Raw genomic sequence first — 13,307 nt, forward strand, 5'->3', positions numbered from 1 at the left:
CCCTTGTCTGTACCCCCTGCAGAACAGTGATTTAGCTACCTTTAACTTGTAAAGCTCTTTAGAGGAGCATTCAGCCTGTGATTATAAAGTCAATTGAAAGTACAATATTGCAGACAGTTAAAAAAAAAAAAAAAAAGGAAGGGTAGGTGGAGGGTGGGAGGGAGGAAAAATATCATTGTATCCTTAGAATTGCACCTGTGACATTCATGAAATCTGTTCTGTATATATTAACAAATTTAAAAGTGAAAAAAAAACTTCTAAATTGCTTGGATATAAATTAGTTATTATGTAGATGAGATGCCATGCAAACTGTTGGTGACTGTTAGGAAATGTCTTTGAATTTTATAAGATACTTCAGTTCTTGATTTTAAACTGGAAGTCCTAAGTAAATCAATATTGGTATTTACATTCAAGGCATAAAGTACTATGTAGGCTAGTAAATATACTTCATCGCTAGAATATGGAAAGGACCATAATTGGTGAAATTGTTCTGATTTTAATGTGATCAAGTGTATTAACTAAATCCATTGGCCATTTCTGACTGCATACCTATCCAAGATCTTTGCAGCTTTTAATACCAGTGAACGCTCTTTCCTTACTGAAGCATTATCCTTGACTTCTGAGGCACTACTTACTCCTAAATTTATTCTTCCCTTAATACTTCTTCCTTCCTTGTTTCTTTTATTTCACTTTTCTTCATAACTCCTTTTTCTTTTTCTATTCCCTCCTTATTTATTTATTTTCTTTAAAAGGCAGAGAGACAGAGAGATCTCCTGCCTACTGATTTATTCATCAAATGCCCACAATAGCTAGGGCAACAGCCAGAGAGAGGGATCATCCATCTGCTGGTTCACTCCTAAGATGACCACATCAGCCAGGGCTGGGCCAGGCCAAAGCCATGAAACAAAAGCTTCATCTGGATCTCCCACACGTGTAGCAGGGGTCCAAACACTTAGACCATCTTCCATTAGTTTTCCTAGGCCATTATCAGGGAGCTGGATCAGAAATGGAAAAGCCAGGACATGAACTGGTACACATATGGAATATTGGCATTGCAGGCAACAGCTTTACCAGTAGCAATACCAGCTCTTGTGAAATTCTTAGCCATTTAAAGAATTAATGCATAGTTTTTTAACTGTTTTCTTAAATAAAAGCACTCTCTTTAAAATCTGTCCAATAAGTTGAAAGTCTTTTAAGCAGATATTTTTCTTCAGCCATATCAGTAAGCGATGTTAATCTATACTATGTACATTGTATAACATTGGCTATTAATATATGAATATGTTGTATAAAATATGTATATATTATGCATTTACTATATTATAAAATATATAATTGTATAATTATACATTTGATAAAATATAATTCTTTTTATTTTTGTATCTATGTTTATGTAGATAAGTTTTTTTCTGTTTCAGGAGTTATACTCCTTATGATATGGTGTATAACCTGGTCACTCTCAGGCCCTGCAGTGCTTCCTGGTGGAAATTTATTTGGACTGTTAATTGTTTTTTATTGTGCTATAATTGGGGGTAAACTTTTACAACTAATTAGAATACCTTCAGTGCCTCCACTTCCACCTCTTCTTGGTAAGTATATAATTAGATCTCTTTTCTTTGTTACTATCTGTAAATTGTGAAAATCTTCTAGTCTAGCTGTATATTAATTGAGAAATATTTTAATGTAATATGATCTATATAGCTTCTTTATGCATTTACTGTTTGTGTGTGTGTGTGTGTGTGAGTGTGTGAAGAGAGAGAGAGAGAGAGAGAGAGAGAGAGAAATCTTCCATGTTCTAGTTCACTGCCTAAACAGCTGCAATAGGAACCTGAGAGAGAGAGAGAGAGAGAAATCTTCCATGTTCTAGTTCACTGCCTAAACAGCTGCAATAGGAACCTGAAACTCCATCTGGGTCTCCCACATGAATGGCAAAGTCCCAGGTACTCAGGCCATCATCCTCTGCTTTCTGTGGTGAATTAGAAGGGAGCTAGATCAGAAGTGCATCAGGTGGGGTTCAAACCAGTATCCATATGGGATGCTGGCATCATAGACAGTGATTTAAATTACTGCATCACAATGCTGGCCCTGAGAGGGCTCTGTTATAGTTGTATTTAATCTCTCCACATACACCCACAGATTTTTTTTTCAAAATCTGTTTTTAAAATAATTTGCATATCTTCAATGTATAATTCCTATTGTTTTATAATTTATTAGGATGTTCTTGATTTTAAGTATAATATGGAAGGAGAAAAATTTACAATAAACTGAATTTTCCTATAGATAATCTAACTCAAATACAATTACAAGAATCAAATTTTGTAGAGAGGTCCTATGATTTTTTTTTTAGTAACCTATTTAGGTATCTCCACAATGTATAATCACAGATACACCATCTGCCTCAACTGTATTATACCAGATTTCTTTTTTTTAAGATTTTGTTTATTTATTTGAGAGGTAGAGTTACAGACAGTGAGAGGAAGAGGAAACAGAGAAAGGTCTTCCATGTGCTGGTTCACTCCCCAGGTGGCCAGAACTATGCCAATCCTAAGCCAGGAGTCAGGAGCTTCTTCCAAGTCTCCCATAGCGGTCCAAGGACCCAAGTACTTAGCCATCTTCTGCTGCTTTCCCAGGCCATAGCAAAGAGCTGGATCGGAAGAGGAGCAGCTGGGACTCAAACCGGCACCCATATGGGATGCCAGCTCTGCAGGTGGAGGATTAACTTGCTGTGCCACAGTGTCAGCCCCTATACCATACTTCTTCATCACCTTTGTCCTATAGGTCTTCAGCTGAACAAAGGAAAATTAGTGGAAAAGTTTTTGTGAGCTATGCCTCTTATCTTCTAAGTAATCAATACATCTAAATTATTCAGTGCACAATCAGTAAAGATAATCTCTACATGGTATCTCTAACCCTCTTTCTGTGTCTGTAATACCCACCTAGAAGCAGCTCCTAAGTGTTCATCAAATCTTTTTCCTCCTCTCCAAAATCTTTACATTTGCTGCAGCTTAGACTGTTTCTAGCATTTGAATGTACTATGGGCATAGACTTCTAACAGGTCCATTTCCAGTTTTAGCTCTAATTCACCAGAACATCCCATAGAAAACACAAGACTCAATATATCACTTGCTGCCTAAAACCCACCAGTGCCTTACTAAAGGGGAGGGGAGAGTTCCGTTATCTGGCCATTCCAGCTCATTCTCCCCACTCCTGTCCTTGCCTATTTGTGTTCAGTAATTAGATTTAAATTTTCATTTGAATGTGGTGTTTCTTATCTCCATTCCTTTTTTATTCTATCTCCACTACTGCTATGTAACCTGCCTTTCACCAAAGCAATGAGAGACAGTGTTCTTGAAGAGAAGTAATTAAACATTTTTATTTTCTCACTTAGAAAAATGAACTAAATCAGACTTACTGTATCTTCTTTCCTTTAAGGGATGTTACTGGCTGGTTTTATCATCAGGAATGTTCCATTCATCAGTAAGCATGTCCAAATTCATAACACATGGTCTTCAACTTTAAGAAACATTGCGCTTACCATTATCCTTATACGAGCAGGGCTTGGACTTGATGCAAAGGTAGATTTGCAATTATAACTTGATTAAAGTTATTTCAAATATTAGGCAGTGGTGAGAAAAGAAGCAGAATTTTTATTATAGTTGTTCCAATTGGAGTCTGTAAGCAAAACTAGGCTAAAGAATAGACTTTCCAGAAATACTGCACCTTAGTTCTATCTCCAGCCAACATTATTACTGATATGAAGAGAAATTGCTATGAAGGAAGGTCTCTACTTGAAATCATTTTTTTAAGATTTATTCGTTTATTTATTTGAAAGCCAGAGTTACACAGAGAGGGGAGAGACAAGTGAAGAGAGAAAGAGAGAGTGCTTTCATTCGCTTGTTCACTCCCCAGCAACCAAGACTGGGCCAGGCCAAAGCCAGGAGCCAAGAGCTTCATCCTGGTTTCCCACGTGGGTGGCAGGAGCCCAAACACTTGAGCCATCCTCCACTGCTTTTCCCTGGCCATTAGCAGGGAGCTGGATTGGAAATGGAGCAGCCAGGACTCAGAATGGTGTCAATATGGGATGCTGGCATCAGAGGACACAGCCTAACCTGCTATACCACAGCACCAGCCCCAAGATCATCTTTAGTGATTTGCAGATACAGATGTCTCTAATATAGCATATCTATTAGTAGTATACTGTTTTATGGAGAACTTTACAGTTAATTAAGAATTAGTTCCCTCTGTAAGGGGATTTTTTTTTCTTTTTTAGGGAAATTAAGAATTTCAATAATATTTTTGTTTCATTACTACTCCACAAATGTATGATCTTAATTATTTTTGAATAATTGTAAAAGCTAATCTTTTATTTATTTATTTATTTTTATTTTTTGACAGGCAGAGTGGACAGTGAGAGAGAGAGAGACAGAGAGAAAGGTCTTCTTTTTGCCGTTGGTTCACCCTCCAATGGCCGCCACGGCCGGCGCGCCGCAGCCGGTGCACCACACTAATCCGATGGCAGGAGCCAGGTACTTCTGGTCTCCCATGGGGTGCAGGGCCTAAGCACCTGGGCCGTCCTCCACTGCACTCCGTGGCCACAGCAGAGAGCTGGCCTGAAAGAGGGGCAACCGGGACAGAATCTGGCGCCCCGACCGGGACTAGAACCCGGTGTGCCGGCGCCGCTAGTGAGCCGCGGCGCCGGCAAAAACTAATCTTTTGAAAGACTTCCTAAAATATTACAATCTAGGGATCATAATCTATGTGAATTTCAAGATGATTGTTCATGAATGTAAGAGCTAGTCAGATAAGTGCGGCAAATATATGGGTTTAATGGAAATACTATCTCAAAAGTATAAGTAATTAAATCAAGTGATAATTTATTCAGTTCTCCGGTAGAAAATTTGAACCATGAAAGATTGGAAGACTTCTCCCTTTTTAAGTTAATTATGCAGTTTTTAAATGATTTTTCTCTTTTTGACACACTGGTATTTTCTATGTAATAAGTTAACCAGTTTATTTCCAAAATTAACTGATATTATCATTATACCATATATTAGGGAAAGTAGAAGTAATTATTTAATCACAAAGAAATGAATCTTTTTTAATAATTAAAATTTAGGGGCCAGCGTTGTGGCATAGCATTTAAAGCCGCCACCTGCAGTGCTGACATCCCATATGTGCTCGGGTTAAAGTCCCGGCTGCTCCACTTCCTATCTAGCTCTCCACTATGGCCTGAGAAAGCAGCAGAAGATGAACCAAGTCCTTGGGCCCCTGCTCCTGTGTGGGAGACCTGGAGGAAGCTCCTGGTTCCTGGCTTCAGATTGGCCCCACTCTGGCCATTGTGGCCATTTTGGAGAGTGAACTAGCGGATGGAAGACCTCTCTCTTTGCCTCAGCCTCTCTATAACTCTGCCTTTCAGATAAATAAGTAAGTCTTTAAAAAACAAATAAATAAAATGTAATAGTGTTTTATACAATGTGAAACTGTTTGTAATCCAACCCATGGTGAGCTGTTTGAGTATTAGAGCTCTAAGACCAATACAATAGGAACAATCTGGTCAGATGAAATTTAGTTTTAGTAAATTTAGTTTACTCAAAAAAGGCTCTATATTTCATATTTGCTTAAATAATTTTCTTGTTGGTCATTATAAAATTTATCTAAATGTAACCTTTTTTGTTTCAGGCTTTGAAGCATTTGAAGGGAGTTTGTTTAAGACTGTCCATGGGTCCGTGTATCATGGAAGCCTGTTCAGCTGCTGTTTTTTCCCACTTCATTATGAAACTTCCCTGGGAATGGGGATTTCTATTAGGGTAATTTTTTTCTCATTTTTCCCTATGAAAATATTAAGGATTCTTAGGTTAAATTATTGAACAAGTCAAATATTACAGAGACAGACTCTTTGTTAAAGTTCTCTTCACAATGGTAGAAAACCATGGAAATTAATTGATCAAAAGTATAGCTGTGTCTGAAATCTATCATATCTTTGACAAACCTTCATAGTCCCTAAATGTATAGAGTGAAGTTAATTCACTTCATTGATGTATTCCTTCTCTTCTGTATTGTTACATGGCTGTATATTGTAACCTATCCAGTGGCCTCTTTCTTCTATACTGTTTGTATGAGAGAAAGAGTTTATGTAGAGATAGACACAGAAATAAAACTCTCTCATTTTTAAAAACAAGAAAAGAAATAAAAAATCTTCTCCTAGATTCACTGCTTCATCTGTTTTTGTCTGCTCTACAATTGGTTAATATCCAGATTCCTCAAAATTAACTTTTGCCTCTGCCAGCAGCGCAGCTCACTAGGCTAATCCTCTGCTTGTGGCCCCGGCACCCCGGGTTCTAGTCCTGATTGGGGCACCGGTTCTGTCCTGGTTGTTCCTCTTCCAATCCAGCTTTCTGCTGTGGCCTGGGATGGCAGTGAAGGATGGCCCAAGTGCTTGGGCCCTGCACCCGCATGGGAGACCAGGAGGAAGCACCTGGTTCCTGGCTTCGGATTGGTGCAGCACACTGGCCGTAGTGGCCATTTGGGGTATGAACCAACGGAAAAAGGAAGACCATTTTCTCTGTCTCTCTCTCTCAATGTCTAACTCTGCCTGTCAAAAAAATAATAACTTTTGCCTCAACTTATCCATTCCAATGAAATTTGCAGCAAAGGTCATCCATTGCATACTTGGTGCCAAATCCAGTGGATTTTTAAAATTAATTTTCATTATAAAATATCTAAAGACATTTTATTTGTTGAAAAATTAGAACTTTAGGCCAGCGCCGCGGCTCACTAGGCTAATCCTCCGCCTTGCGGCGCCAGCACACCGGGTTCTAGTCCCGGTCGGGGCGCCAGATTCTGTCCTGGTTGCCCCTCTTCCAGTCCAGCTCTCTGCTGTGGCCAGGGAGTGCAGTGGAGGATGGCCCAAGTGCTTGGGCCCTGCACCCCATGGGAGACCAGGAGAAGCACCTGGCTCCTGCCGTCGGATCAGCACGGTGCGCTGGCCGCAGCGACCATTGGAGGGTGAACCAATGGCAAAGGAAGACCTTTCTCTCTCTCTCACTGTCCACTCTGCCTGTCCAAAAAAAAAAAAAAAAAAAAGAAAGAAAGAAAGAAAGAAAAATTAGAACTTTAGATAAAAATAAAGTGTCTTTTCCTGTATCTTCAAATTCTAGTGCCTATACTCTACCCAAAGTGATGTCATGATTTTCACACTATTGTTCTAAGCCTTTAAAAAGAATTCTATACTTCTAAAATATATCTATAGGCAGGGCTGACGCTATGGCGCACTAGGTTAATCCTCCGCCTGCAGCGCCGGCATCCCATATGGGAACTGAGCTCTAGTCCCGGTTGCTCTTCTTCCAGTCCAGCTCTCTGCTGTGGCCCGGGAGTGCAGTGGAGGATGGCCCAAGTCCTTGGGCCCTGCACCCGCATGGGAGACCAGGAGGAAGCACCTGGCTCCTGGCTTCAGGTCAGCGTAGCTCTGGCCATTGCGGCCATTTGGAGGGTGAACCATCAGATGGAAGACCTTTCTCTCTGTCTCTCTCTCTCTCTCTCACTGTCTGTAACTCTACCTGTCAAATAAATAAATAAATATAAATATATATATAATATATATAGGGAACTCAAAGACATTTGTGAAAATTGAATTAAAAGATAAAATTTTTGATGCAAAAAACATTTTGAAATCCATGCATAATTTTTTACTAAAACACATTTTTCTATGAACTTTTTTTTAAAGGATCTCCTCCAACTTATACGTAAGCACACAGGAAAAAAATGTTATTTCTGCATTTTTATATAAATCATATGAGAGAATGTTTCCCTTACAATTTTCTCTCTTTTTTTATTTATTTTTTGCCAGGCAGAGTTAGACAGTGAGAGAGAGAGAGAGAGAGAGACAGAGTTATAGACAGTGAGAGAGACAGAGAGAAAGGTCTTCCTTCTGTTGGTTCACTCCCCAAATGGCCGCTACTGCCGGCACTGCACCAATCCGAAGCCAGGAGCCGGGTACTTCCTCCTGGTCTCCCGTGCGGGTGCAGGGACCCAAGCACTTGGGCCATCCTCCGCTGCCCTCCTGGGCCACAGCAGAGAGCTGGACTGGAAGAGGAGCAACCGGGACAGAATCTAGTGCCCCAACCGGGACTAGAACCTGGGGTGCCGTCGCTGCAGGCAGAGGATTAGCCAAGTGAGCCACAGCACCGGCCACAATTTTCTCTTTTTACTCATAGCGTTCTTAAGATTTATCTTTTTAAAACATGTAGATATTTTAATTGTGTAATATTATAATAAATGACACAACCAGATTTTTATCTACAATGTTATAGCAAATAGCATCTTATTTTTCCATTTTATTCAAATATGAGTTTGTCTATAATAGTTACCAGGATTATTTGCACTTTCAATTTTTATAAATGTTGCCCAGATGCCTTCAACAGATCACATTACACATCACCAACAGAGTTTAAGAGTACTTGTTGTGGCCGGCGCCGTGGCTCACTAGGCTAATCCTCCGCCTTGCGGCGCCGGCACACCGGGTTCTAGTCCCGGTTGGGGCGCCAGATTCTGTCCCGGTTGCTCCTCTTCCAGGCCAGCTCTCTGCTGTGGCCAGGGAGTGCAGTGGAGGATGGCGCAAGTGCTTGGGCCCTGCATCCCATTGGAGACCAGGAGAAGCACCTGGCTCCTGCCATCAGATCAGCATGGTGCGCCGGCTGCAGTGCGCCAGCCGTGGCGGCCATTGGAGGGTGAACCAACGGCAAAGGAAGACCTTTCTCTCTGTCTCTCTCTCTCACTGTCCACTCTGCCTGTCAAAAAAAAAGAGTACTTGTTGGCCTTTCAAATCCTTCAAAATTTTTGATATTATCAAATTTTAGGAATTTTTTACATTCTGGTAAATGAAAGATGGTATTTGTTTGTTGTTTTCACTTAGTTAAATTTTATTATTTATAAGCTTTAATTTATCCTTTTGATTTTTCTTTTGACTAGCCTGTTCATATCATCTGGCTGGTTTTCTTTTGAGTTATTCTTCTCTTCCTTATTGATTATATCTGTTTTACAATCTATATATTATAGGTATTGCAAATATATTGTCCTAGTATGTCACTAGATATTTAACTTTACTTGTGATAAATTTTTTTCAGTTTTTAAAAGGGTGTATTATCACCAACAAATAAGAGTTAATATTTAAAATCATGCACTTGACCTTGGAAATTGAAAATCAAAAGGGGGGGTAAAAAGCAGACTATAACTATTTTTATTTAATAATAGTTTTTCAAATGTAATTGGATTTTTCTAAATTTGTCTTTAATGTCATTCTTATGTGTCACACAAAATGTCCTTTTTACCCATGGCCACAAATATGTTTATTAAGAAATATTTATATATATTATTTTACTTTTAAGTTCGATTTTAAAAGTGAGATCTTGGAACAGGCATTTAACTTAGCAGTTATGATGATCACACACTCATATTGGAGTGTCTAGGTTTATTTCCAGCTCTGGCTCCTGACTCCAGCTTCCTGCTAATACAGCCCTTTGGAGTCAGCAGTAATGGCTCGAGTAATCAGGTTCTTGCCACCTGAGTGAATATTGGGATTATGTTCCCAGCTCCTGACTCCAGCCCACCACAGCCTGGCCCCTGTAACCATGTAAGGAGTAAAACCAGTGAATGGGAGCTCACTCTCTCTCTTGCTTTCTTTCTCTCATTACTTCTCTCTTTCTCTTTCTCTCTGTCTTCCCTTTCTTTCTCCCTGCTGCTCAAATTAATTTAGATCTGTTTTCAATCATTTATGTATTTATTTTCCAAATTTTAATGTTAATTTTAAATTTACAAAACAAGAATTGTGAGGTAGTAAAATAATAAGTTCCCATTTACCCCATCCAATTTCTCCATTAATATCTCATAATAGTGTATTAGCCAAAATTAATGAACCACTTCCAACTTCCCTGTTTTTTATTAATTCAAATTCAAATTCCTTTTAAACCTCTCACCCCTCCTAGCCTGTACTAATCAGCATTCTATATTTAGACTGAAGTTTTGTTTTTGTTTTTTGTTTTTGTTTTTTTTTTTTTAATTTTAGCTCCACATATAAGGGAGAACATGTGGTTTACCTTCTGTGTCTGGCTGATTTCCCTCAACATGATGCCCTCTAATGCCATCCGTTTTGCTGCAAATGACCCAATTTCGTTTTATACCTGTATAGTATCCCATTGTATCACCACGCTTTCTTAGTCCATTTATTCATCTGATGATGGACACCTTCATTTCCATATTTTGTGAACAATGCTGCTATAAATATTGTAGAGTTCTTTGAAACTGTGAGTTTGTGTCTTTTGAGTATATACCCAGGAATAGGATTGCTGGACTATATGACAGTCTATCTCTAGTTTTTTAAGAAATCTTGGGGCCAGCATCACCACCCCAAGCAAGTAAAGCCTCTGCCTACAATGCCAGAATCTCATATAGGCGCCAGTTCATGTCTCAGCTGATCCACTTACAATCCAGCTCTCTGTAAATAACCTAGAAAAAGCACTGGAAGATGGTCCAAGTGCTTGGTCCCCTTCTACCCACATGGGAGACTCAGATGAAGTTTGTGGCCACTTAGGGAGTGAATCAGCAGATGGAAAGCCCCTTCTCTCTTTCTCTCTCTCTCTCTCTCTTAAATAAATAAATAAATTTTAAAAAGAAAGTTAGAAAGAAATATCTGTACTGTTGGCCATCTTCTACTGCTTTCCCAGGCCATAGCAGAGAGCTGGATCAGAAGTGGAGCAGCCAGGTCTTAAACTGGTGCCCTTATGGGATGCCAGCACTGCAGGCAGTAGCTTTACCTGCTGCGCCATAGCACTGGCCCCAAGTTGCTGTCTTTTTGACAATGACTATTCAGATAGGGGTGAGGTGATATCTCATTTTGCTTTTGATTTGTATTTTACTGATGGCTTCTGATATGCATTTTTTCATATATTTGTTAGCCATTTGTATTTTTTAATTTAAACATTTTATTTAATTACAGGATACAAACCAAGAAATGCAGTCTGTATATTTTGTAATTTTTGCCCTCTGAACACTCTTATAACCAACACACAAACTAAGAACACAACATTATTAGGACCTCAAGAGTCCTTACTTTTCCTCCCCTCTGGTATTTCTTTCTTTCTTTTTTTTTTAAATGGGGAAAGAAGAGTATGTTGTATCATGGCATAATTCAGTGAAATAATATTTATAACTAAATACAAAATGATTTGACATCCACACAGTTTTATACTCTGTATTAACATCCACAAGTAAGAGAAAATATATTATATTTATCTTTCTGCATCTGACTTATTTCACTTAGCATAATGACTTCCAGTTGCATCCATTTTATTGCAAATGTCAGGATTTCATTCTTTTTATGGCTGAGTAACATTCCATTGGAATATATACCATGTTTTCTTGATCCAGTCATCAACTGGATTCCATATCTTTGCTACTGTTAATTGAGCTTTTATAAACATGGGAGTGCAAGTAAGTCTTTCATATGCTGGTTTCATTTCCTTTGGATATATTCCTACGAGTGGAATGGCTGGGTCATATGGTAGATCTATTTTTAGTTTTCTGAAGAATCTCCATACTGTTTTCCATAGTGGTTGTACCAATTTAAATTTCCACTAAGAGACTATTATAAATCATGAAAGAATTTGGCAAAGTTCCCCTATATAAAAGATCATGTCATCTGCAAACAGGGATGATATGATTTGAAGTCTTCTTTGTCAATTTGTCTCACTTTGATATCTCTTTCTTGCCTAAGGGATCTAGCTAAAACTTCCAGAATTATATTGAATAATAGGGGCTAGAATGAACATCCTTGTTTGGACCCAGAGTTTAATGGAAATACTTCCATCTTTTCACTGTTCAATGTGATGCTGGCTGTGGGTTTGTTATAGATTGACTTTTTTGTGTTGGGGTACATTCATTCTGTACTCGATCTTGTAAAGGTTTTTTTGTTATGAAAGGATTTCGTATTTTATAAAATGCTTTTTTTCCATCTATGGAGATAGTCACATGGTTTTATCCTTCATTTTGTTGATGTGATGTATCAGGTTTATTGATTTGCATTTATTGGACCAGTTCACCCCTGAATCACTAGCATAAATCCTACTTTGTCATGGTGGATGGCCTTTTTGATGTGCCATTGGATTCAATTAGCTGTATTTTGTTGACAATTTTTACATCTGTGTTCACCAGAGATATCAGTCTCAAATTTTATTTCTTGTATCTTTTTCTTGTTTTGAAATTAAAGTATTCTGGCTTCACAGAATGAGTTTGGAAGGGTTTCCTCCCTTTCAGTTTTTTGAATAGCTTAGGAAGAATTATAATTAGTTCTTCCCTAAATTTGGTAGAGGAGCTAGTGCTGTGGCATTGTAGGTAAAGTCGCCACCTGCAACACCAGCATCCAATACAGTGCTGGTTCGAGTCCCAGCTGCTCCACTTCCAATCCAACTCCTTGCTAATGTGCCTGGGGATAGCAGGGGAAAATGGCCCAAGTTATTAGGCACTTGTTCCCGTGTGAGAGACCCAGATGAAGCTCCTGACTCCTGCCTTTAGCCTGGCCCAACACCAGCCATTTGGTCATTTCGGACATAACCATCTAATAGAAGATATGTCTCTCTCTCTCCCCTCCACCCTGCCTCTTCTTCCTTTATCTTTCTGTAACTTTGCCTTTCAATTTAAAAAAAAAATAAATCTTTAAAAAATAATAAATAAAAGTTCAGTAGAATTCAGCAGTGAAGCCATTTGTTCCTGGATTTTTCTTTGTTGGGAAGCTTTTTATTACTGATTCAATCTCAGCCTTGACTATTGGACTATTCAGCTTTCTATATCTTTGTACCTCAATTTCGTTAAATTGTATATGTCCAGAAATCTGTATATTTCTTCCAGATTTTCCAACTTGTTATCATATAGCTGTTAGTAGTAGGTCCTGAAGATTCTTTATATTTCTATCCTGTCGATTTTAACATCTTTTCCATTTCTGATTTTATTAATTTGGGTTTTCTCCTCCCCTCTACTCTTTTTGGTTAGTTAGGCCAATGATTTTATCAGTTTTGTTTATTTTTTTAAAAGGCTGTTCATTTCACTGATCTTTTATTTTTCTATTTTATTCTTTTTCTAATTTTTAATATTTCTTTCCTCCTACTAATTTGGGGTTTGGTTTGTTCTTGTTTTTCTAGGTCTTTGAGATACATTGTTAGATAATTTATTTAATACCTTTCCAATTTTTTATGTGGGTATTTGTTGCTATAAACTTTCCTCTTAACACTGCTTTTGGCTGGCGCCGCGGCTCATTTGGC

The 13,307-nt window shown here is 38.5% G+C and overlaps 1 protein-coding gene across 10 annotated transcripts in view; it reads left to right on the forward strand.

Annotated features, from left to right (window-relative positions):
* The window catches only part of SLC9B1 (solute carrier family 9 member B1), a 157,899-nt gene that overhangs the window by 19,348 nt on the left and 125,244 nt on the right, over window positions 1-13,307 (forward strand). For all 10 annotated transcript variants that reach the window (XR_011378326.1, XR_011378328.1, XR_011378327.1 and 7 more), the window contains exons 5-7: window positions 1,419-1,589; window positions 3,433-3,575; window positions 5,680-5,807. Coding sequence is in view for 2 of the 10 variants with exons in the window: in XM_051819537.2 (XP_051675497.2) it covers window positions 1,419-1,589; window positions 3,433-3,575; window positions 5,680-5,807 (442 nt within the window). In the remaining 8 variants the exon portion in view is untranslated. The remainder of the gene's footprint in view (window positions 1-1,418; window positions 1,590-3,432; window positions 3,576-5,679; window positions 5,808-13,307) is intronic.

This window comes from Oryctolagus cuniculus, chromosome 8 (assembly GCF_964237555.1).
Source record: "Oryctolagus cuniculus chromosome 8, mOryCun1.1, whole genome shotgun sequence".
NCBI lineage: Eukaryota > Metazoa > Chordata > Mammalia > Lagomorpha > Leporidae > Oryctolagus > Oryctolagus cuniculus.